The 19,415-nt window shown below is 53.3% G+C and overlaps 8 protein-coding genes across 8 annotated transcripts; 4 read left to right on the top strand and 4 right to left on the bottom strand.

The window, feature by feature from the left end:
* Nucleotides 1-944: 944 nt before the first annotated feature.
* On the bottom strand, nucleotides 945-1,605 carry GPX1 (glutathione peroxidase gpx1; the record flags this gene model as incomplete). Its single annotated transcript, XM_049404149.1, has 3 exons — nucleotides 945-1,142; nucleotides 1,225-1,490; nucleotides 1,563-1,605. 3 exons carry the CDS (start codon nucleotides 1,603-1,605, stop codon nucleotides 945-947), a joined length of 507 nt encoding a protein of 168 aa, XP_049250114.1.
* Nucleotides 1,606-2,861: 1,256 nt separating this feature from the next.
* Nucleotides 2,862-4,661, bottom strand: J4E88_010557 (uncharacterized protein; the record flags this gene model as incomplete). Its single annotated transcript, XM_049404148.1, has 3 exons — nucleotides 2,862-3,411; nucleotides 3,460-4,446; nucleotides 4,591-4,661. 3 exons carry the CDS (start codon nucleotides 4,659-4,661, stop codon nucleotides 2,862-2,864), a joined length of 1,608 nt encoding a protein of 535 aa, XP_049250113.1.
* Nucleotides 4,662-8,560: 3,899 nt separating this feature from the next.
* J4E88_010556 (uncharacterized protein) lies at nucleotides 8,561-9,001 on the top strand (the record flags this gene model as incomplete). The annotated part of the gene is made up of 3 exons (XM_049404147.1): nucleotides 8,561-8,716; nucleotides 8,781-8,911; nucleotides 8,965-9,001. The coding sequence occupies 3 exons, from the start codon at nucleotides 8,561-8,563 to the stop codon at nucleotides 8,999-9,001; spliced, it is 324 nt and encodes a 107-aa protein (XP_049250112.1).
* Nucleotides 9,002-9,521: 520 nt separating this feature from the next.
* Nucleotides 9,522-10,472, top strand: J4E88_010555 (uncharacterized protein; the record flags this gene model as incomplete). Its single annotated transcript, XM_049404146.1, has 2 exons — nucleotides 9,522-9,668; nucleotides 9,720-10,472. 2 exons carry the CDS (start codon nucleotides 9,522-9,524, stop codon nucleotides 10,470-10,472), a joined length of 900 nt encoding a protein of 299 aa, XP_049250111.1.
* Nucleotides 10,473-10,888: 416 nt separating this feature from the next.
* J4E88_010554 (uncharacterized protein) lies at nucleotides 10,889-11,760 on the top strand (the record flags this gene model as incomplete). The annotated part of the gene is made up of 2 exons (XM_049404145.1): nucleotides 10,889-10,925; nucleotides 11,012-11,760. The coding sequence occupies 2 exons, from the start codon at nucleotides 10,889-10,891 to the stop codon at nucleotides 11,758-11,760; spliced, it is 786 nt and encodes a 261-aa protein (XP_049250110.1).
* A 1,015-nt stretch (nucleotides 11,761-12,775) lies between these two features.
* Nucleotides 12,776-14,062, top strand: J4E88_010553 (uncharacterized protein; the record flags this gene model as incomplete). Its single annotated transcript, XM_049404144.1, has 1 exon — nucleotides 12,776-14,062. The coding sequence occupies one exon, from the start codon at nucleotides 12,776-12,778 to the stop codon at nucleotides 14,060-14,062; it is 1,287 nt and encodes a 428-aa protein (XP_049250109.1).
* A 251-nt stretch (nucleotides 14,063-14,313) lies between these two features.
* On the bottom strand, nucleotides 14,314-15,158 carry J4E88_010552 (uncharacterized protein; the record flags this gene model as incomplete). Its single annotated transcript, XM_049404143.1, has 2 exons — nucleotides 14,314-14,632; nucleotides 15,145-15,158. The coding sequence occupies 2 exons, from the start codon at nucleotides 15,156-15,158 to the stop codon at nucleotides 14,314-14,316; spliced, it is 333 nt and encodes a 110-aa protein (XP_049250108.1).
* Nucleotides 15,159-17,079: 1,921 nt separating this feature from the next.
* J4E88_010551 (uncharacterized protein) lies at nucleotides 17,080-18,735 on the bottom strand (the record flags this gene model as incomplete). Its single annotated transcript, XM_049404142.1, has 1 exon — nucleotides 17,080-18,735. One exon carries the CDS (start codon nucleotides 18,733-18,735, stop codon nucleotides 17,080-17,082), a length of 1,656 nt encoding a protein of 551 aa, XP_049250107.1.
* Nucleotides 18,736-19,415: the final 680 nt, after the last annotated feature.

The following is a 19,415-nucleotide window of genomic DNA, read 5'->3' as shown; positions in this document are numbered from 1 at the left end:
TCCAATTCAAACCACAAAGCCAATACGTGTTCGAAAGACATAGAAGACGAAATAAAGGTATAGAAGACACTACTTATATATTATCCAGTTCCCTAGGCAACGACCAAACATAAACTACTAGTAGTCTAGTTTGCGCAGATGAGTGCATCGGAAAGGAGGAAGGACAGCGAGGACATCAGATCAATGTCTGTACTTTTGGATCTCACATGTATGATGATATCATGGTTTTGTTTTGGAAAGTGCCGTCCGCTGGCACTCTACTCATAAGATTGCAGAATCACGGTTTTGGGAATCTTCGAAGGCATACATGCAGACGAGACCGAGGCGACACATGTCTTGTGGCCTGTTATTTTTTTTTTGGTAACGGCTTCTTTGCCATAGACGCAGACATGTCGTCTTGAGCCGCGGATTTTGGTGCAGCGATCAAGAAACCAGAGGGAGGAGCCCACATGAATCCTTGTATCGTGCGATTTGGTAAAAACAATTTTTGGTGGAAGGGTATGGAGGAAGGAGTGAAGAAGTCAGTCGGCCAGGTTTTATACCTGCATCCGAGATCCGCTAGCGAAGTCTGGAGAGCAGATAAGTGAATCACATGCGCTTGTTGACGTGTAATTTGGAAGACTGAAGGGCAACTTGTGTAGTGGGGTCTCTGGGGTTTACCATAGCCTTGTAAGACGCGCTTTTTGTACTTTACCGGCGCTCGGTACGCCCTTTCCGGCGACGCGACGAGGGCGCAAGAAGTACACTCGGTGTATACTTCAGCCCTGGCTATTGAGCAGGATGTTAACACCCATCACCATGGTACCCGCCTGGCCCAAATCACGTATAGCCACTCCGTTCATAGTGCGATCAATTCCATTCAATGCAAGTGGTATCAATACTCCATCATATATCCTTCAGCCCTCCCCCTAGTTATGCCTGTCGTGCATCACACCCACGCCCGTTTATTTACCAGCCAACTCCTTCTCGATATCCGCCTTGAGGTCCTCAGGCTTCTTAGTGCTCGCCCACCTGCCCTTGACCTTTCCATCCTTGCCAACAAGGAACTTCTCAAAGTTCCACTTGACACGCTTGAGGCCCATAAGGCCCGGCTTCTCGTTCTTGAGCCATTCGAAGGCGGGGTCTGCGGAGGAGCCGTTGACCTATGCGCAACAAAAAGAAAAGTAATTAGCATGTGTTCATTGTATCGCAAAAGCCGTGGTTTGGTTTCGTTTCGTTGCTTACATCAATCTTTCCCAGCACGGGGAAGCTGACACCATAGTTCAACTGGCAAAACTCCTGAATCTCGTCGTTGGAGCCTGGGTCCTGGCCACCGAACTGATTGCACGGGAAGCCGATGATTTCAAAGTCGTTGGGGTGTTTGGCCTTGACGTCCTTGTACAGCTTCTCGAGGCCCTCGAACTGGGGGGTGAAGCCGCATTTTGAGGCTGTGTTTACGACGAGGACGACTTTGCCGTTGAGCTTGGAGAGGTCGTAGGGGGTGCCCTTTTCTGTGTGGGGGTGTTAGTTGCTGTTGCGAAGAGAGATGGGCGAGAGGGAGAGGAAAGAGAGGTGTGACGTACTGTCCTTGGGCTTGAAGTCGAAGAAGCTCGTTGCGGAGGCCATGGTTGTGTAGTGTGCCGTTCGTCCTGGTACTTCTTTCTTTACGTAAACAGCCTTCTTCTCGAAAACAGGTATATAGGAGCGTGTAGAAGTCTTCGAAGCAAGAGGTGCAAAAGTGGTGGTAAGGCTTCGGAGCTTTAAGTCGTGTCGCAAAACAGGTCTGAAGTTCGTCGCGATACGCGGGGCTGTGCGGCTTGTCGCCCCTCCCAATCGAATCATGGCATGTGATCGTAATCGTAATCCTAATAATCCTACGCAAACGCGGAACTCCGTTGACCGTGTTTTGCTTACTCGAAGATTCGGTCTAGCCAGGCACGACTGTTTGACTGGCGGTTTGGGCTTACGCAATAAGACCCTGATGGAGACCCGATCTTTGGCTCTGGCCATCGGGCCTGACAGGTCAGACACAACCTCGGCTTGTCCCACCCACTGCGTACTACGGACGAAAATGCACCTGGCGGTGGGGCGCCGTTGACGACTTCGGTGATTGCTTGCTACATTTGGGACTTCACGCGATCGGCTTCTTTAGATGAATAGAAGGTATTTGGAAGCATGAGGGGCTGCCGAAGTATGCCGGAGTTGGGGAGGGCGCCCACGACGTAGCAGCTCAGGCACCCTCTATTGCCATCAACGACACCAAAGGTCACACATGCACATGAAGAGTGATTTTGATAAAACAACAACAGTATGAATAGCAAAACTACGTACAAAAGCAAGAACAATCTCTCCTCCAGCCACCAACGTCCGCGCGGCGGGTAATGATGGCTATACAAGACCGACCTCTTCTCCATGGTCATCCTTCCGAATACTGACAACTAGCCAAAGAAATACAACTGTACTAATTACACTCCTCCGTTAACATTAGATCAATCTGATACATCAACCAACTCATGCCATGCATAGTGCAATGAGTAGACCTCAGTCCTTCTCCCCCTCAGCGGGGTTGCTGTCGCTCCAAGAGCTGACTAGCTATCCTTTGGCATCCGAGTCCACGGCTGGGACATGTCCTTGGCTCTGTATCCTGGGTTTTCTCCGGAGATTTGTGGCCATCCAGGGCAAGTGGCATCCATCCGAGACTTGTGGGAAGTCATGGTCCTTCATCCGCGAGGCATGCGGGAATCCATCCGGCTTTCGGAGAACGCAGAAAATCAAACGCGATGTGTATGCATTGAAAAAACAAGGGTAGGGGTCCGGCTTTGTGATGACAAACCTGCTGGCGGTTGTCTCTGCAGACGGAGTCTACCAGACGTGTGCTTCATTCAGCCGCCGAAGACATCTCGGTACTGAGTGCAGATGTCGTGGAGGCCAACGACCTCCTTCGTCAACTGGATGTCGTCGCCGAGCTCGTTGGGGGCACTGAGATTGGTCAGAACATCAATGATGTGCTGCTTCTTGCTCAAGAACTCCTTCGTGAGAGCCTCTCGTCGCTGCTGGCGTTGTTGCTCGGCAGTGAGCTTGACAACCTTGACGCGCTTCTCACCAGTCTCCTCAGCCGACGCCTTGCGCTTGCGAGACGCCGACTTGCGAGAAGCCTGTCCTTGGACAGGCGGGGATGGCTCAGTAGTGGGCCCATCGTATTGGTGCACTCTCTTCATGTGGTCGAAGAGGTTGTAGCGACGAGGGAAGCCGTGACCTGGCACAGCGCGCTCACAGTCGCGGAAGTGGCAAAGGTGCGGCCTCGCGCCGTGACCGTGCATACCGTGCGCCTCACGTTCGTGACGGAGGAGGCATGCAGTAGAGGAGAACTGCACACCGACGCAGGTCTTCTTGTTGCACCGGAAAGGCTTTAGGTGAGAGTCAACGTACTTGCTGTTGTAGGTGTCAGTGCATGTTGGGTTGTGTAAGAATGATACATACTCGTAGTTGCACTTCAAAGCGGTGGGCTTGTGGGTGCATCCGGCCTTGCCCTCCTCAGGGCAGTGGTACTTTCCATCCTTGTCTGGTGTCTGCTGGTAGAGAGGGTGGCTGCGGGCGACCTTGGTGCGCTCTTCTTCGAGCTTGGTCTCAGCTGCCTCAGACTGGGAGAGGCTGTCTTCGTTGTCTTCCACTGAGTGGGCGACAGATGCGGGCTTGGTGTCCTCGAGAACATTGACTGTCTGAGGGAAGTGAACACTGGCGGTGCTGGTCGGGGTGCCGACGAAAGCGCCGAAGCCAGCATCTTGTGCTGAAGCTCGCCGTGACTCCTCTTGGAGAGAGTATGACGATGAGTTGCGTAGGGTGGCGGGACGCTCTGAGGCGTCGTAGGAGGCGCTGTGCCATCGCTGAGGCGAGTTGAACATGGTGTTGTTTGTCGGCCATGATGTGAAGGTGAAAGGGTTGTTCTGGAAGGTGGTCTCGGATGTAGCCCACTGTGGAGAGTCGGCGATGGTGGAAGGTGCGAAGCGAGGCATGTTCGCTGGCGAGTAGTGTGTGTAGTCCTGAGCTGTAGAGTAATTAGCATATGTGAGGGGTCCCTCTGTGGCATTCCATGATCCGGATGTGGCTGGTTGCATGTGGCTCATGTCCAGGGTCTCCGGGAATGTGCTGTAGTTCTCCGAGCTCATTGTCGGCGAGTAGATGTCGCTGCCAACAAACTGGCTGCTGATCCGGCTATCCTGGTGGTGTAGCTCCGGCTTCTGGGCTCCGCGCCGGCTGGCGCCGCTCTGGCTCTGGTATGCGCTGTCCATGCTGCACTCCGAAGCAGTATCCTTGATTTCAAAGAATTCTGCTGTGTGCATGTCCTGGAAGTCTGAAGAGAAAGGAAAGTCCGGTGCGGAAACGACCGGGGCTGGGATTTCCTTCCTCCACTCAGTGATGTTTGAGATGTAGAAAGCACTCTCCGGTGGTGAGTCGAAGAAAGAGTCGCTGGACACCAAAGTTAGTATCCAAACGCGCAAACCTAACATGTTCGTGAAGATGTACAAAGGAAAACGCCATGTTAGTATATCCGAGGATGCCTATAGAGGAGTCAGTCAGAGCAGCGCATAGGCGTCAGTGGTTAGCACGCACCTTAGGAAGCCAGTAAGATTGGGATTGTCTGCGAGGTAGCGACCTGGTTCCTGGGGAGGGAGGGACGGCATTGTGGGTAAGCTGAAACATCCACGAGTCCTTTGGCGAGAAGTTGGCGATCCAGTGTATAATCCAGTTAGATCCAGTAATGTCCAATGAGGCCAGGAAAGATGATTGCGGAGCAAATCATCCAGAACATCTTATGTTCCTTCAACAACAGTCAAGTTAGTCTCGGATCAATAGGTCGATGTGGATAGGCTGAAGCTTCAGCCTACTGTACGTACTTCGTATCTCCAAATGTTTCCAAATCAGTCCATGACCATGGTGGTCCTCGTTAGCGTCCAGTGGAGAACCGTGGCAGGGTCCATGAGAAGTCCATGTGGCTTGAGGTGCTGAAGGCAGGTCCATGATGGCTTCATCCTTGTGGGCTCCATAGGTGTGGATTGCGTACATTGATACTACCAGTCGTGTGTCGCTGAGCGCAGTCGAACATAACATAAATGAACGACATTGCTGAGAGTTGCCTACGTTGTCCTGGGGGCGGTGCAGGGTTGCATACCGTTGTTGTTGGTCATCTTCCAGATAGTGCGTCGTAGCGCATGTGACTAGCGCGAGGATCCACTCGTGACTGTTGACCGCCGATTCAAGAGCTCTGCATGATAGCTTTGAAGTCGGGGCAGCGAGGCCTCGTGATTGTCGTGTCTACAAACACTGCAAGGGCAGTGCGCTACGTCTCTCGAATCCAAGGCTGTCCTGGGAAGCATCCGGCATTGGTTTACTGAAGAAAAGTGGCCAAGTGGAGATCCTGTACCAGGGCGGCACATCCAGTGGAAGGTATCCTGTGGCATCCTTTGGGCATCCATGCGGGCTGTAATGGCGGCAAACAAAAACAAACAGTAGGAAAGAAATACATGAGTCTAGCAACACAGGATGTCGTAGTCAAAGGTAAGAAACGCGTAAAGCAGAACATGAGTTGGGGGGAAACCGTTGGGCAGTAAGTACCTGGATAGGGCTCCGTCTGGGCTCCGAATTGTCATCCTGAGCAAGGGCTCTTGTTTGAGAGTGTCGTCTTTGATGGTCGTTGCTAGCAAATTATGCCAGAAAAATCGCTCGAATGTGCTGGTTTGCAGAGGCGATTGCTGATGTCGTGTGTAGGTAGGTGTGTGATGTTGAGTTGAGAAGAGAGGGAGGAAACGAGCGGGACAATAATGTGTGGGAGGGCGTGCGTGCTGACCGGTTGGTGGCTTAGTTCGAGTGCCAACGCATAGGAGACAGCCCCACAAGCATATCCCACGAGTAAAATCTTGTTGCGGTGCTTCGGCGGTACAAAAACCAATGGGCCAAAATCCTTCGGCGGTCGGGCTGGGAAGGCGGCTTTCTTATCAATTTGTGTCAAACGCTAACGTCACAGAGACGGCGCTCGGTTCTCCAGTTATCCTGCACGTCTCGCGACTTACATTGGAAGGACAGCGTTCCGAGTCGGCGAAATATCGATGTCGCTCATGGGTACGAATTGTGGGAATCTAAACTGAATTGTTGCCGGGGGATTGCCGGGCTTGCATAGTGGGAAGCGATCGCCGCTGCCAACCACCAACCGCGAGGCCGGATGGCGGCTCGATAACGCCGCCAAACCTGCAAAATCAGGGCCTGTTGCACCGGAGGTACACAAGATCGTTGTGATTCTCGTGTAGTCCCGCGATCAACATGAATAAACTTTACCCCGGGGATAATCCTCTCAAATCATGGCAACAATGCAAATGGAGAGGCTGAGCGTTGCGCACCTCCCGGCGAACGCGCAATAGCAATAGCGTTTGATTGATAACATGTGGTGTATGGGACAACGGTGTCCCTCCCTCCCTTCAGCCGGCTCACCCGCAACGTTCCGCACTGACTGTCCCCTTGAAATCTTATTTATTCATAGGAGAAGGAGATGCGCGCGCGCACACATGCGGCGATGGGAGCTGCTTCTGAATCGGACTTCTGAATCGGATCTGACATGGCTTCACGACAGACATGGCGGCACCTGCATACATCACAGTGATACAACCCACTGAGATTGCCTTATCAAGCGTGCGCTGTGGCACAGGCATCGTCGGCGGCTGCTTTGAGAAACCACGCACAGCATTTAGCCTTGAGACGTTACCAGGCGACACATCGCTTACCCGGTGACGGGTGTCTGGCAGGCGCCTCAGGTCGTGGCCTACTTGGTGGCGCATGCTCACTGCGATGCGGGAATACTGCAAAGTCTATTCATTGTTAGAAAGTGTTCGACCAGAAGGTAGACGTGAATAATTGTGGGTTTTTTGTGTCAGATAGGAGCGAAAGACATTGCTGATTTCGTTCCTCATTGTCCGAAGACTAAGATGAACTATGCTTTGAAAATTGTGGTATCATCAGGAAAGGGGGAGGCGAACGAGCGAATGTAACATACCTTTGGTACCTAGGTACATGGTGGCGTCCTCGTGGACCTGTCAGTTGTCAGGGTCCTCGGCCGGCGACGGCAAGGCGGACGTCGAGGCAAGGCAGTGCAGTCGATGACACGCACTGAGTTTGCGCCATGTGTGAGTGTATGTGTGTGCGGCTGCATTGAAAAGGAGAGTGTTGTGCGACAAAACTCGGACAGCTTGGATACGAGGGAGATTTTCTCTCATCGGCCCGGCTCTTCTGTGGCCGAGAGATCTGCATCAGTACCTGCCAATCTTCACCTGTAAGAACCAGTCTGATACCCAACGGCGGGGAGCCTCAAACTCTAAAGACACGGCTCAGGACGCGTGTCGCTTCTACCTCGGTTTCTTTGACTCAAGATGCGCCGGTCGCCATCGGTGTCGCGAAAAGATTGGTGGATGCCTGCATCGGAGAGGCGAGTGACCTTGGTAGGTGAGGAGAAGTTCTGCAGTGCAAGAGCGGAAGACATTTTCTTCCAGCTTCGCTTATCGAATCGGGTAACGCGTCGTGTTTAGTCAGCCATCAAGTAAGCCATTGACGTCATACACGTGACTCTGCCCGCGAGATTTGATCGCGTCTGCCCGTTGACCGTGAACTGGACGATTTACAGGGTCCGTGGAACGCAACACAAAGCAAGGTGAGTAGTTCGAGCAACGTCCTCTGACGACATCAACAGCGTTCGCAGAAAAAGAAACAACGATGACCTGGTCGATGGGGTACTCCGGAGTATGCACAAGATGTCAAGGTACCACCTGGCGATAAGGGTTTGGCAGCTTCAGCGCTCTGCAGCTGAACGGAGTTAGCCGTCTGGTCGAGCTGGTCGAGCTCGATGTGAAGCAGGGCAACGCGCGTGGCTGCTTTAGGTCTTGTTCTCAAACACACCGTCCACCACGCCGTCATGGTTCCAGTTTACCCCGGGATCAAGCAGTGATCGGGACAAGACCGATCTACTTCCAAAGGCTAGCGCGATCGATATACTATGAATGGTACTAGCACGTGACTCAGCCCCCCCAAGGGTCCGCCGACAATCCAACCGGTTCTGGAATCTCCCAGACTATCTTCGAGACCACGACTGTCAGCCTGGATCGAAGTCACGTTGTGGAGGACATGATAGCGGGGGTTCATCCCATGAAGCCCCGAGCCGTACATGACGCGTATGAATCATCAAGACCTGATTCGCTGGATAAGGACCCTTTGCTCTGATCAGTGAGCTCGTAAGCAGGTTGGCGTTCAGCAACTGCTCTTTCCATGTCATTGTTACAGAAATCAGGGTCCAAGCTGCACGTTTGGAATGCGGGGGAAGTCCACCATCGTCTGATTGGTACGATCACATATCGTCTGCGTAATGGTCAGGCCACGAGCGATCGTACCTTCGAAGGCATTCAGCTGAACAACGGCTATATGAAGCTGCTGCTGTCCGTTAAGAAGATGGTATTACAACTCAAACATACACTCAGCCTCAATCAACAAATTAAACCAGCTCCAACCTTCTCAAAAACTTCAGTCAATCCAATTATACCACATAATGCCTTCCCCATTCCAGCAGAAGTACTCTTCCCAGAACCACAAGGTCTTTGGCGACAACACCACCCCAGCCATGCCCGAAGCACCCAAGCAGGAGGCCGACCGTCGTTCTTCAGAGTCTTCAGTTGGCTCTTCATACTACGATGGCCGTCGTAGGGTATGTTATTCTCTATGGGTTCATACTCAGGATTATTATATCAACAGTTGCTAACATCTCTCAGTCTTCCGCAGCTCAGCGATTTGGCAACCTAGAGGCCCTCAAGCGTCGTCAAGATGAAGAGAGCATGGCTCGCAGGCAGTCATTCCACGACGCATACGGAAAGCCAGGTTTCCTTGGAACTCTCTGGAACAAGTACGTCATGCCTCTTTTCCCATGAACCATGACACCTTGCTAACAATTTGTAGCTTCACTCGTGGTCCCATTACTCCTTCTCAGAAGTAGCTTGATTAGCATTCTGTTGTTTCTTTAAGTGTATCCATTCAGCATGTTATAGCGATGACTGGAGTTTGATGAAGCATGCATTGCCGCATTTGCGCAAAAACAGCGTAGCGATGGAATTGGTCAGTTTTTAGACGACCACATGACTTGTACTATACCAAGAGGATGTATCATATTATGAACAATTGTTCTCATGAGACTTGTACCAGATGTTGTGATGTTGTCTTAGCAAAAGCTTAGGCTTGTGTGGGGGTGACCCACCATGTCACGATTGGTGTTCGCGTCGGTGACGTCGGAGAGAACACGTAAATTCACATGAACAACCCGACCTTTCGCCAATTACGCGCTACCAGTCTACACTATCGTGACGAAACAAGAACCTCGAAGAAACACAAGCTGTATACACACGCCTTGACCTAAGAAACAACGTGTATCAGTTCCTACCCCGCCAACGTCACCTCTTCATTACTCTTGCCTGCTTTCAACCGCATCCACCTAGAAGCGCACCACCACAACCCTTACGATGACTACAAGAACTCGCTCTCCGGGCTTCGGCGACACCACGAGCATCAACCTAAATCGCTTGTTGTCCAGATTAGACCGTTTAGTACTGGTCGACCCGTCACCGCAGTTGCGAAAGTCCACCTACGAGCGCGCACGTGTGAGCGCGGTAAGCTTCACACAGTTATACATTCTATTGCATACACTGATGGTATCATAGAACATTGAACATGCCCGCACCCTACTCCTCAGCCTCGAACACTCTGCCTCTACGATACCCTCCAAGTCGAAGAAAGCCGAACTACAAAACGACCTACAACAGAAACGAGAACTCATAAAGCAACTCAACCAACGGATATACGAGCTTAATCAGCTAGATGACACGGAGTCAGAGGGATCGGTAGACTCCGATGAAGAAGACGCGGATCAGTTCCCCTCGTATGCACCGAGAGTGAAGACGGAAGCCGGGCGCGATGTGTCGACATCTACAGAAGGCAACGAAGCATTTCAGAATGCAGCACAAGGCATCGCGTCAGAGCTGCGCCGACGAGGCAAGCCGGAGGCGAACGCAGCAGGGACTCAATCTGCATCCGGCAATTCTTTGTTTCCGTCCAAATCTACCTCAAATACAGCCGACCCTTCGCTCGCAAAAACAGAGGCGCTCCTCTCCCACGAACGCAACGAACAAGAAGAGCTCACGACGGACTTGCTAGATATGGCAAGACAGTTGAAAGAGCAGTCAATACACTTTGGAAACACGCTCGAAGGGGACAAAGGCGTGGTGGATCGCGCACTTGCAGGGCTAGACAAGAACACGTTGAACATGGATGCTGCTAGCAGGAGAATGGGTGCCCTGCGGCGGATGACTGAAGGCAAGGGTTGGTGGGACAGGATCAAGCTGTACGGCATGATCGCTGGGCTATGGGTGATCGCCTTCCTGATCGTCTTCGTTGGGCCGAAGATTCGTTTCTAGGGCGACTCTCGATCCTGCCCATCCATGTCGCAGCCATCAGCCTTGAACAGTCGTATACGCATTGCAGGGGTTAGAATATGTTGGCAGAATCACGGCGCAAGCTCTGCTCGACTGTCAGCATCACAAACAGCATCGTACGATAGTATACCCATTCAATTCAGTCCACATTTACACCGCTCTACATACAGTACAGCGCATTGTTACCGTTCAGATGGTTCAATCTTGGATACTCCACGATGGGGCTGCCCGATCTTCACGGCTGAGCCACGTCAAATCTGGACCCTGCGCATCTGCATGTACCCGCTTAGCGGCTCCGAGCTTCATCTTAATGTGTGCTGTCGCTCGACAACAACATAACACAGCACCACCCACGCTTCTCACGCGATTTATATTGTTATAATTGGTGTCGCGACAAGATGGCCGCCATGGAAATGCACTCATTGGGCGCGCGCTGTACGTACTCGAAGCCTGACACGCCGTGACGGACAATCACTACCGCTCACAACCTACAATGCGCATTGCCTGACACCAATCTCCAGCACTAAACCACGCGTCCGCCGATACAGAAGCCGAGTACGACCGTCTCCGCGACCTCGCGCGCCAAGAAGCCGCAAAACGCTCCTCCTGCTTCGACAAAGCCCACCAAGCGTACGAATCCGGCGATGGAGCGCGCGCCCACGAGCTTTCTGAAGAAGGCAAAGCCCACGCCGCGAAGATGGACCAATACAACCGTCAAGCGCGCGACTACATCTTCCGGGAGAACAACGCCGAGGGCAGAGTCGCAGGCGACACCATCGATCTCCACGGCTTGTTCGTCGAAGAGGCCGAGGATGTTCTGGAAGAGAGGATCAGAGTTGCGAGACAGAGAGGAGAAGGCCATCTACACGTTATTGTGGGCAAGGGCAACCACAGCAGGAACCATGTCCAGAAGATCAAGCCGCGAGTCGAGCAGGTGTGCCGTGAATTGGGATTGCAGTATCGCACTGAGGAGAACGAGGGTAGGATCTTTGTGAATCTGCAGGGTGGTGATGTGCATGAGATGCCGCCGCCTCCTCAGGCTCCGAGCTATGGAGGATATCCTGGACAACATGGCGGACAACATGGTGGTCAGCACGGTGGTCAACATGGCGGCCAGCAACATGGAGGTCACCAGCAGCATGGTGGTCAACAACATGGTGGCCAGCAGCATCATGGACAACAGCAGGGTCAGAACGATGAGATTGAGCAGATGGCCAAGAAGGGCTTGTCTAGGTTGCTCAAGAAGCTTGGGTGCTGTACGGTTATGTAAGGCTGTCATTGATCTACTCTTGTGTGGGTTGCAGAGGGTGACACGGAGGACTGAAGAGACCTTCAAAAGACGTTTGATACCCGTGGATTGGATGATGGGATGAGTTTGGATAGGCACAATTTCGATGTATATAGAAGGTATATATTTGGATATCGCGAATTGATACGAGTACAGTCCACCCTGCTTCGATACCGCGTTCCCTTGCGCATGCCTTCTCACCGATTGAACCTCCTTTGTATAAGAAAGAGATCCACCATGTAGACACAAAAGCCGTGCGGACTTCTCCAAGGAAACAGAAAGACACAGTAGCATCATCAGGAACGGATGATGTAATCAAAAGGCTGCTGTGAAGTGACAGAGATTCACTTCGATTAAAGAAAGAGACGGCGCGATCGAACGCACCGAGAAATCCTAGCAAGGACTTCAAGCTCATTTGAACTCAGACATGTAAGCCCCACATGACATCGTCTTTCGCTTTAAAACTAGAAGTGCTCCCGATGATGATGAGAGCATGCTCACTGCAGCCTGTATAATGCTCAATCAAGCCGAGACGTGCATCGTATATTTTGCACAATGGAGTCGATTGCAACGACCTGACATCATGCTGCACCCTGCCGATGAGGCTGGTACGACGGAGGCGTTCCCTTGCTTCCGAAGACGCATGTAACGACGTTTGTGCGAGACTTTGTGTAATGAGTGACGTCTTGTGTGCTGTAGAGACGGATTCAAGATGTGAGATCCATGGTCTTCACAAGGCTGCATATGCATCTCATCTGAACAGAGAAAATGGCGAGGGTGTGTAGTGATACAGCGATGTCATCTCATCCTGTCTGATCTCCCGTTCTTTGAATGCAACAGAAGCTTCGATAGATTAGTCTGGTGTAACGAACATATTCGACGAAAGCCGCGAATGACGTTCACGGAGCCGCGGCCCGTTCCTCCACTTTCCATGCGCCTCGGACGCTGAGCACCCTAACAATCCACACCTAAACAACCAACACATAAAGTACACAACATGATGACACAGACGCAACCGCCAGCCATCCCGTCGCCTCCGCCAGACCTCAGCGCCAAACTCCCCAAGCTCATCCCCCGCAAACGCGCCCCCACATCGCGAGAACCGCCGTCTGCCCCTCCCCCACCGACGCCCTCGTTACCCGCGCCGCCGAATCTAGAGAGACATACGTACACGCGACCCTCGAGGCGCATATTGAGCCCAGAGGATCACCAGTTATTCCTCAAGAGCAAGACATGCACGCTAGTCGAAGCATTCGTGTTCGGCATCGCCGACTCTGTACGCGACCGCAGCATCTCGAGCATCAAAGATGAAGAAGTCACAGACACAGTCAAGACCGTCGTGCAGATACTAGCAGAAGCGGAGAAAGTGCTAGATAGATGTCCACCAGAAGACACAGGCTCGCGCTTCGGCAACCCAGTCTTCCGCACCTTCCTCGATGAAGTTGAAGCCGTGTTACCGCTTTGGCACGAGAAGCTCGGGTTGAGCGACAAGGCGCAGGTGGATGAGATAGCGACATACCTCCACAACTCCTTCGGCAACAAGCGAAGAATAGACTACGGATCTGGCCACGAACTCAACTTCTTCCTCTGGCTACTCTGTCTGAATCGCATCGGCATACTCCCCGACACTACCTTCCCTGCGCTCGCCCTCGTCGTCCTCCCCGCATACCTCCGCCTCATGCGTCGCGTCCAGGAGTCATACTACCTCGAGCCAGCGGGTTCACATGGTGTGTGGGGATTGGACGACTACCAGTTCCTGCCCTTCCTGTTCGGCGCAGCGCAATTGCTTCATCACCCCTACATCACACCGAAGAGCATACACAACGCGTTGGTACTGGAAGAGGAGAGCAAGGAATATCTCTACCTCGACCAAATATCTTTCGTCAACTCCGTCAAGAACGTCGAGGGTCTGCGTTGGCATTCACCCATGCTCGACGATATATCCTCTGCAAAGTCCTGGGCGAAGATCGAATCTGGAATGCGGAAAATGTTCCGCAAGGAGATTCTGGAGAAGCTACCCGTTATGCAACATTTCCTTTTTGGCAGCTTGGTCCCCCCTGTTGAGGGTATGAGCACGGAAGAAGAGGCGGGTGTCGAGAAGGAGGAAGAAGAGGAAGAGGGTGGGGAGGTCAAGGTGTTTGACGATGAGACGGGGAAGAGACATGTGCATGCGAGTGCGGGTTGGGGTGATTGCTGTGGTATTCGCGTGCCGGCTGCGGTTGGCGCGGAGGGGGAGGCGAGGAAAGGTGGTGCGAGGGGGTTGAGGAGGGTACCTTTTGATTAAGACTTAAAAAGACCATGAAGGGTGTAGATGGGTGTTTTTAAAAGAAAAAGAAAAGAAAAGACTCCATTAAGAAACTATAGATCCGAGAAGAAGAAATGGGTATAAGACTCCATTGCTGGTGTCGGGTATACCTAGGTAGTCTAACAATCAACAAATCGACACCTCCAACCCAAACCAAAGATACCATCCAAGACTCCCCCAACAATCCCACCCCCACCATCCACCATCTCTACCCTATCACCCCACGCCTATCATTCCACCCGACTAACCGTCGCAGCCCTCCTCCTCCTCGTCCCCGCCTCCAAATTCAACAGCGCAAACCTCTCCAACAGCACCGCCCTCTGCACAACCGTCTCCTCATCCTCCCCCTCCTCCTCCTCCTCCCCACCATCCTCCCCAACTCTATCCCCAACCGGACTCTCCACCCTCCGTCCCACATACCCATTCTCCTCCAACACCTCCCCCAACGCACTCCTCGTACTACTCTCAAACTGTATGCCAAACCCGCCGCCAGTCCGCGACATGGCCGTTGCGGTGCACAGCCAGTTTTGTGTGGCGGCTGCTACGCGGCTTACGGTTGTGGTACCCGGTGGGGAGCGGCGGGCGGTGAGGAGGGAGAGGGCGGCGAGCGGTTTTTTTAGCTTGGTCGTTAGGGAGCGGGTTAGTTGGAGGGGGGTGCGGTGCCGCGGTTTGGGTCCGGGTCCGGGTGGTGGGGTGGTGGTGTCGGGGGGGATGGGCGTGCTGGTTTGGGGGCTGGCGAGTGTGGTTGTTAGGGGGGCGGGGAGGGTGAGGGTTATTGTTGGTGTTGCTGGTGATGGGGGCTGTTTGCTGTCGGGTGGAAAGGCGGATTGGGCTGTTGAGGTGGATGAGGTGGAGGCTGAGGTGGAGGGTTTGGGTGTGTCGACGGTGGGTACTGGTACGGAGTTTCCTAGGGGTGTGGAGGGCGTGGTTGGGTCGTTGAATGAGAGACTTGTGAGTCTGCGTCTGATGTTTAGGGTGTTGCTGGGGAGTAATGTTGTTAGAGTCAAGGCGGAAGAGAAAAGCAGTAGTGGGGAAAGAGGAGGATGTATAGGGGGACTTACAGTGGAGTCTTCATGTCGGAGTCACGATGAGGAGTATCTACTGCCTGTAGAAGTGGTGACGGTGTTGAGTTTGTGCGAGAGGGTATCGGAGTAGATAGCTCTAATCGGCGAGGTTGTTGCGGAGCTGGTGATGACAAAGGCGTAGTAACTGCAGAGTTGGTCACAAGCAACCGGTTCTGTACTTCACCATCTTGACGGACTGGCACCCGCTGAGCTTGTGGTGACGGATATTGACGAGCTCTCAGCGAAGCTGGGTCTTCGACAAGACGATGCTGCTGCTGACTCGAAGAAGACGAAGCCCGCGATGATGGAGTGTGAGAAATTCTCAGCGAGCCAGAGCCTTCTACCCGGCGGTGCTGCTGCTGAGCCACCGGCGACGGAATCGAAGAAGGCGGCGGCGAGCGATCTGGCACTGGCTGGACTCGTGGCGATGGACTGTGAGCTACTCTCGGCGAGCCAAAAACTTCTGATACTGGACGAGGCAGTGGTGATGGAGAAAGGGGAACACCCAGCGGGATATACGTCCCAAACCGACGAGACTGCTGCTGAGCCGCCGGCAACGGCGAAGAAGGAGGCGAACGTCTTGACCTTGACCTGTCGATACGCAACGGCCTGGGTACGTCGACATCCTTCGCATCTGGTACTGACTGTAGAAGCGGCATGGCTAGAACGAGGAGATGGGTATCAAGTCGCTGAACGCACGCAAATGGAGGAGAGAAGATGTTGAGAGAGTCGTTGACAAAAAAATCGTCTGGGTAACTGGCAAAAGAGGAGAATCTTGGGGAATTGAGGTACTAGGTCCACCGGCCCTCTTGTACTGAGTTGCTTACATACTCCAGGGTGTTCTCGTGCTGTAATGGCGAGCAAGTCATGATGCAGGTGTATGCTCTATCGCATCGTCTTTGAGCTCCGGAGGGTTAGCAGCTCTGCGTTTCCAGTGTTGATGTATTTGGTACTGTTGAGACTCAGGGTCGACCATGCTATGCATTTGCATGTGAAAGCAGTCTTTTGAGTCATCTCAATGCGTCCGACAGTGGCGGTCCGTGATCACAAAAGTTCACGTAACCTTGGAATTCAGGGACGACGCATGCCTCGTCTTTACAAGAAACAGCAATCGACGGTGTAAGCGCAGGCCACCACAACGGACTGGCTGAAATATCAAAAAAATGCTTTCAAAAGACAAGAAAGTGGCTGAACACTTACTGATATACCATCTTCTGCCCTCGTAAGTCCTTATCCAAAGAGACCCTTTCTCCTCATCCAGTCTCCACTACCTAGGTTCACGTCAAGGGTCAACCAATGCCGCACCCAACATCCCAATAGCGATATTACAACGACACCCTTATCATTGCATCACCTTTACTTCTTCATCTTTCTACTCGTAATAATACTGATATCATTCCCTTCCGACCCAAACAGTGCACCCGTCATGCCGTTTCCTTCGGACAAACAAGTGAACACCACAGAACAAACGTAGTAAACTGAACCAAAATTCCATTCTAACATCCGGGGTGACGACATAGTCTACCCTCTGCAACGCCTAACTAAACGCCCATCTATGCATGCTATACTAATATGGCCAAACCAAAGTACGACAGGCAATGCCAAAGATTCTAACCCAATATTGATGCCTCATCTGCGGCGCGTAACGAAGTCCGAAATGTATCATCCCAGATGAACCACCCAAAATATGCAAGTGCGAAGCACTCTCCCAGAAAGAAGAACAAAAGAAGTTCTACCCAGCCGAAGCCGACAAAACACCAGCATGCCATGACCTGAACATACTCTCCGTCGGCGTTCAACATGATGCCCTTTGCAGCCTCTTCGTCGACTGGCTTTTCAACTTCCTTCAAGAAAGATTGAGGAATTCCAGTAGTACGTTTGGCTTGGAAAACAGGCTTGAAATCGGGATCGTCGTTGGTTGGACGCGCCCATCTAATCATCCAATTCACTAGGCGCCTCTTCAAGCTTGTGTCTCCTCTCCTCATCCATCTCCTTGTAACTTGCCCAAGACAGCAGACTAAACGCGCCGATGATGAGCAGTCCTCCAACAATAGCCGCGGGTGTAAGCGGCGAATTGAGCGGCGGGGGGAAAAGCTGGTCGACGAGCGCAACGATGAAGATGGTGAGGAGGGCGGCGACGGAGGAGAGGACGGGCGAGGTGAGGGAGATGAGTGCGAGGAAGGCTCCTGAGAAGGCTGCGTAGAACGTTAGTATGACGGTGTTTTGGGGAAGGAGCGAAGGGATGAACATACTAGCATTGGCCAAAACACTGATTGCCATCATCCACGCCTGCTCTCCATGCGGCAGCTCAAACAATTCCCACCCCATGTAATGCAAAAACGGCAGTGGAATCCATAGCACGCTCAGCGTAAATGCGCCAATCAAACTACCAAACAAGTTCGCGAAAATAACACCTTTGTTCGGTGCTGCGCCTTCTGGTGGGCACGCCAGCCTCTTGTACAGCACTTCGTACAGGCCATACAACACACTGCCAATGCCAATGACGAGGTTGCCAAAAGCGCGGTTCTCAGCTTCGTGCGACGGGGGCGCCTTGTCGCCGCCGGCCCCGCCCCCGGATTTAGAGCCGTGTTTCGCGGGGGACTGGTCGCCGTATGCGACGACGAAGACGCCCACAATGGCGATGGCGACGGCAACAACCTTGCTCGCGCGTACTTTCTCGTGGAGGATGGGGATGCTGAAGGCGTAGGCGAAGAAGGCGGAGCAGTTGTAGATGGCGGTCAAGTCGCTGGCTGTCGTCTGGTTGACGGCTACGTACCAACTTCCTCCGGCGAGCGTGAGAGCGCATGTGATGAAGGATGTCATCTTGAGCATGTAGCGGACGGGCGAGACTTGGGATTGGCGCGGCGTGGGGTGTAGGTTCTGGTGCTGGACCATGAGGGCGGTTTGGCGCAGCAGCTGGACGTGGCGCCGCCAGAAGGTCGGCCACGGCTCGTTCCAGTGCTGGAGTCGCAGCAGGAAGAGGGTTGCGGGCCAGAGTACTATCCACGAGCCGTGCGTCATGTACAGCATGCAGTACGGCTTCTCCCATTTCAACTGATGCTGGATGTATACCGCCGTCTCGGTCTGGACTGTGAAGCTCACCAGACTCAGCGCAAGCAGAAAGGCGGCGTACGTGTACTTCTTCCGCGTCTCGTGCTTGGCCTGCATCTCGGGGTCCCGCTCGTGGAAGTGATGTGTGCTCCTTCCCAACAACCCGTCGTCCATGTTGTCGTCCTCCGTCTTGCGCCCGAGCAGGGGCGCATTCGCGCGCCCATACTCGGCGTGGTCCAATGAGGGTCTCAGATCTGACGGCATGGCCGCGTCGTGTTCATCCCAGTCGTCGAACTCGAGTTCTGAATTGCCAGGGCTATCTGGTTCTCGGAGCGCTGACTTGCCGTTGGCTTTGCGATGTTGGCGCGACGAAGAGCGTGTGCGAGAGAGTTGGCGCGAACTCGACCCGGAAGCGACGACGGGCGAGGTACTTCTATTTGGGGGCTCGAGGGTGAAGTCCTCGGAGAGGGTGTGGACGAGGGTCTTGCGAGGATGCGGCGGAGGCTTCTTCCTCAGCGGAATGGACTCAGCAGGCATAAGGCGAGTGGAGGCGCAAGCGAATGACAGTACCGGATGGTAGGTGAGTGGGACCGCTGCACGCGTGTGATAGTCTTGGGCGGCAGGACACTATGCTGTCTTGGATCGTGGTAAGCAGCTGGCGATATCCAGGTGTTCACAATGCGATGCGGCCCCTGCATCCCCAGGTGCCGTAACCTCCGCGAGAACTCCGCTCCAAGAGCCCAGTGTCCAATCGCGCGCCAGCTACCTCCGTGCCCACGCGTCCCAGCATGCCCACAAACTTAGACGCTCCCCCTTTCATCTCCATCCTCCAAAAACACCCTCTGCAGCTCCATCACGTCCGTCACCAAGGTTGGGTGTCGACCGCAGTTCCGCCTGAGCACGTCATAGCTTAGCCTCATGCGTGAGAGCGAGCCGCCTTGCATCTAGGGTCATGTGAGAGATAATAACCCCACGCACACCACCTGGGCACCCATGTGCCAGCATGTGTCTCGCATTAGCGGCACACTCACGAACCATGAGCGCGGCCGGATGTTTTCGAGATACACGCGGTAACCTAGGTACTTTGGGTTGGAAACTGGGCGCCGTCGTTGGTCGAGGGGAGAGACGTGGTGGTTGCGCCTTGAAAACTAAAAGAATAGAAGGCGCACAAGACTTGTAGAGATAAGACATGAGTGATGCTCTTACAGTCCAGCCCG

This window comes from Alternaria novae-zelandiae (assembly GCF_023758075.1).
Source record: "Alternaria novae-zelandiae strain BMP 2774 chromosome Unknown scaffold_35, whole genome shotgun sequence".
In the NCBI taxonomy this organism is placed as follows: Eukaryota; Fungi; Ascomycota; class Dothideomycetes; order Pleosporales; family Pleosporaceae; genus Alternaria; species Alternaria novae-zelandiae.
The sequence above is the reverse complement of the archived record's forward strand: the minus strand, read 5'-3'. Positions and strand labels throughout refer to the sequence as shown.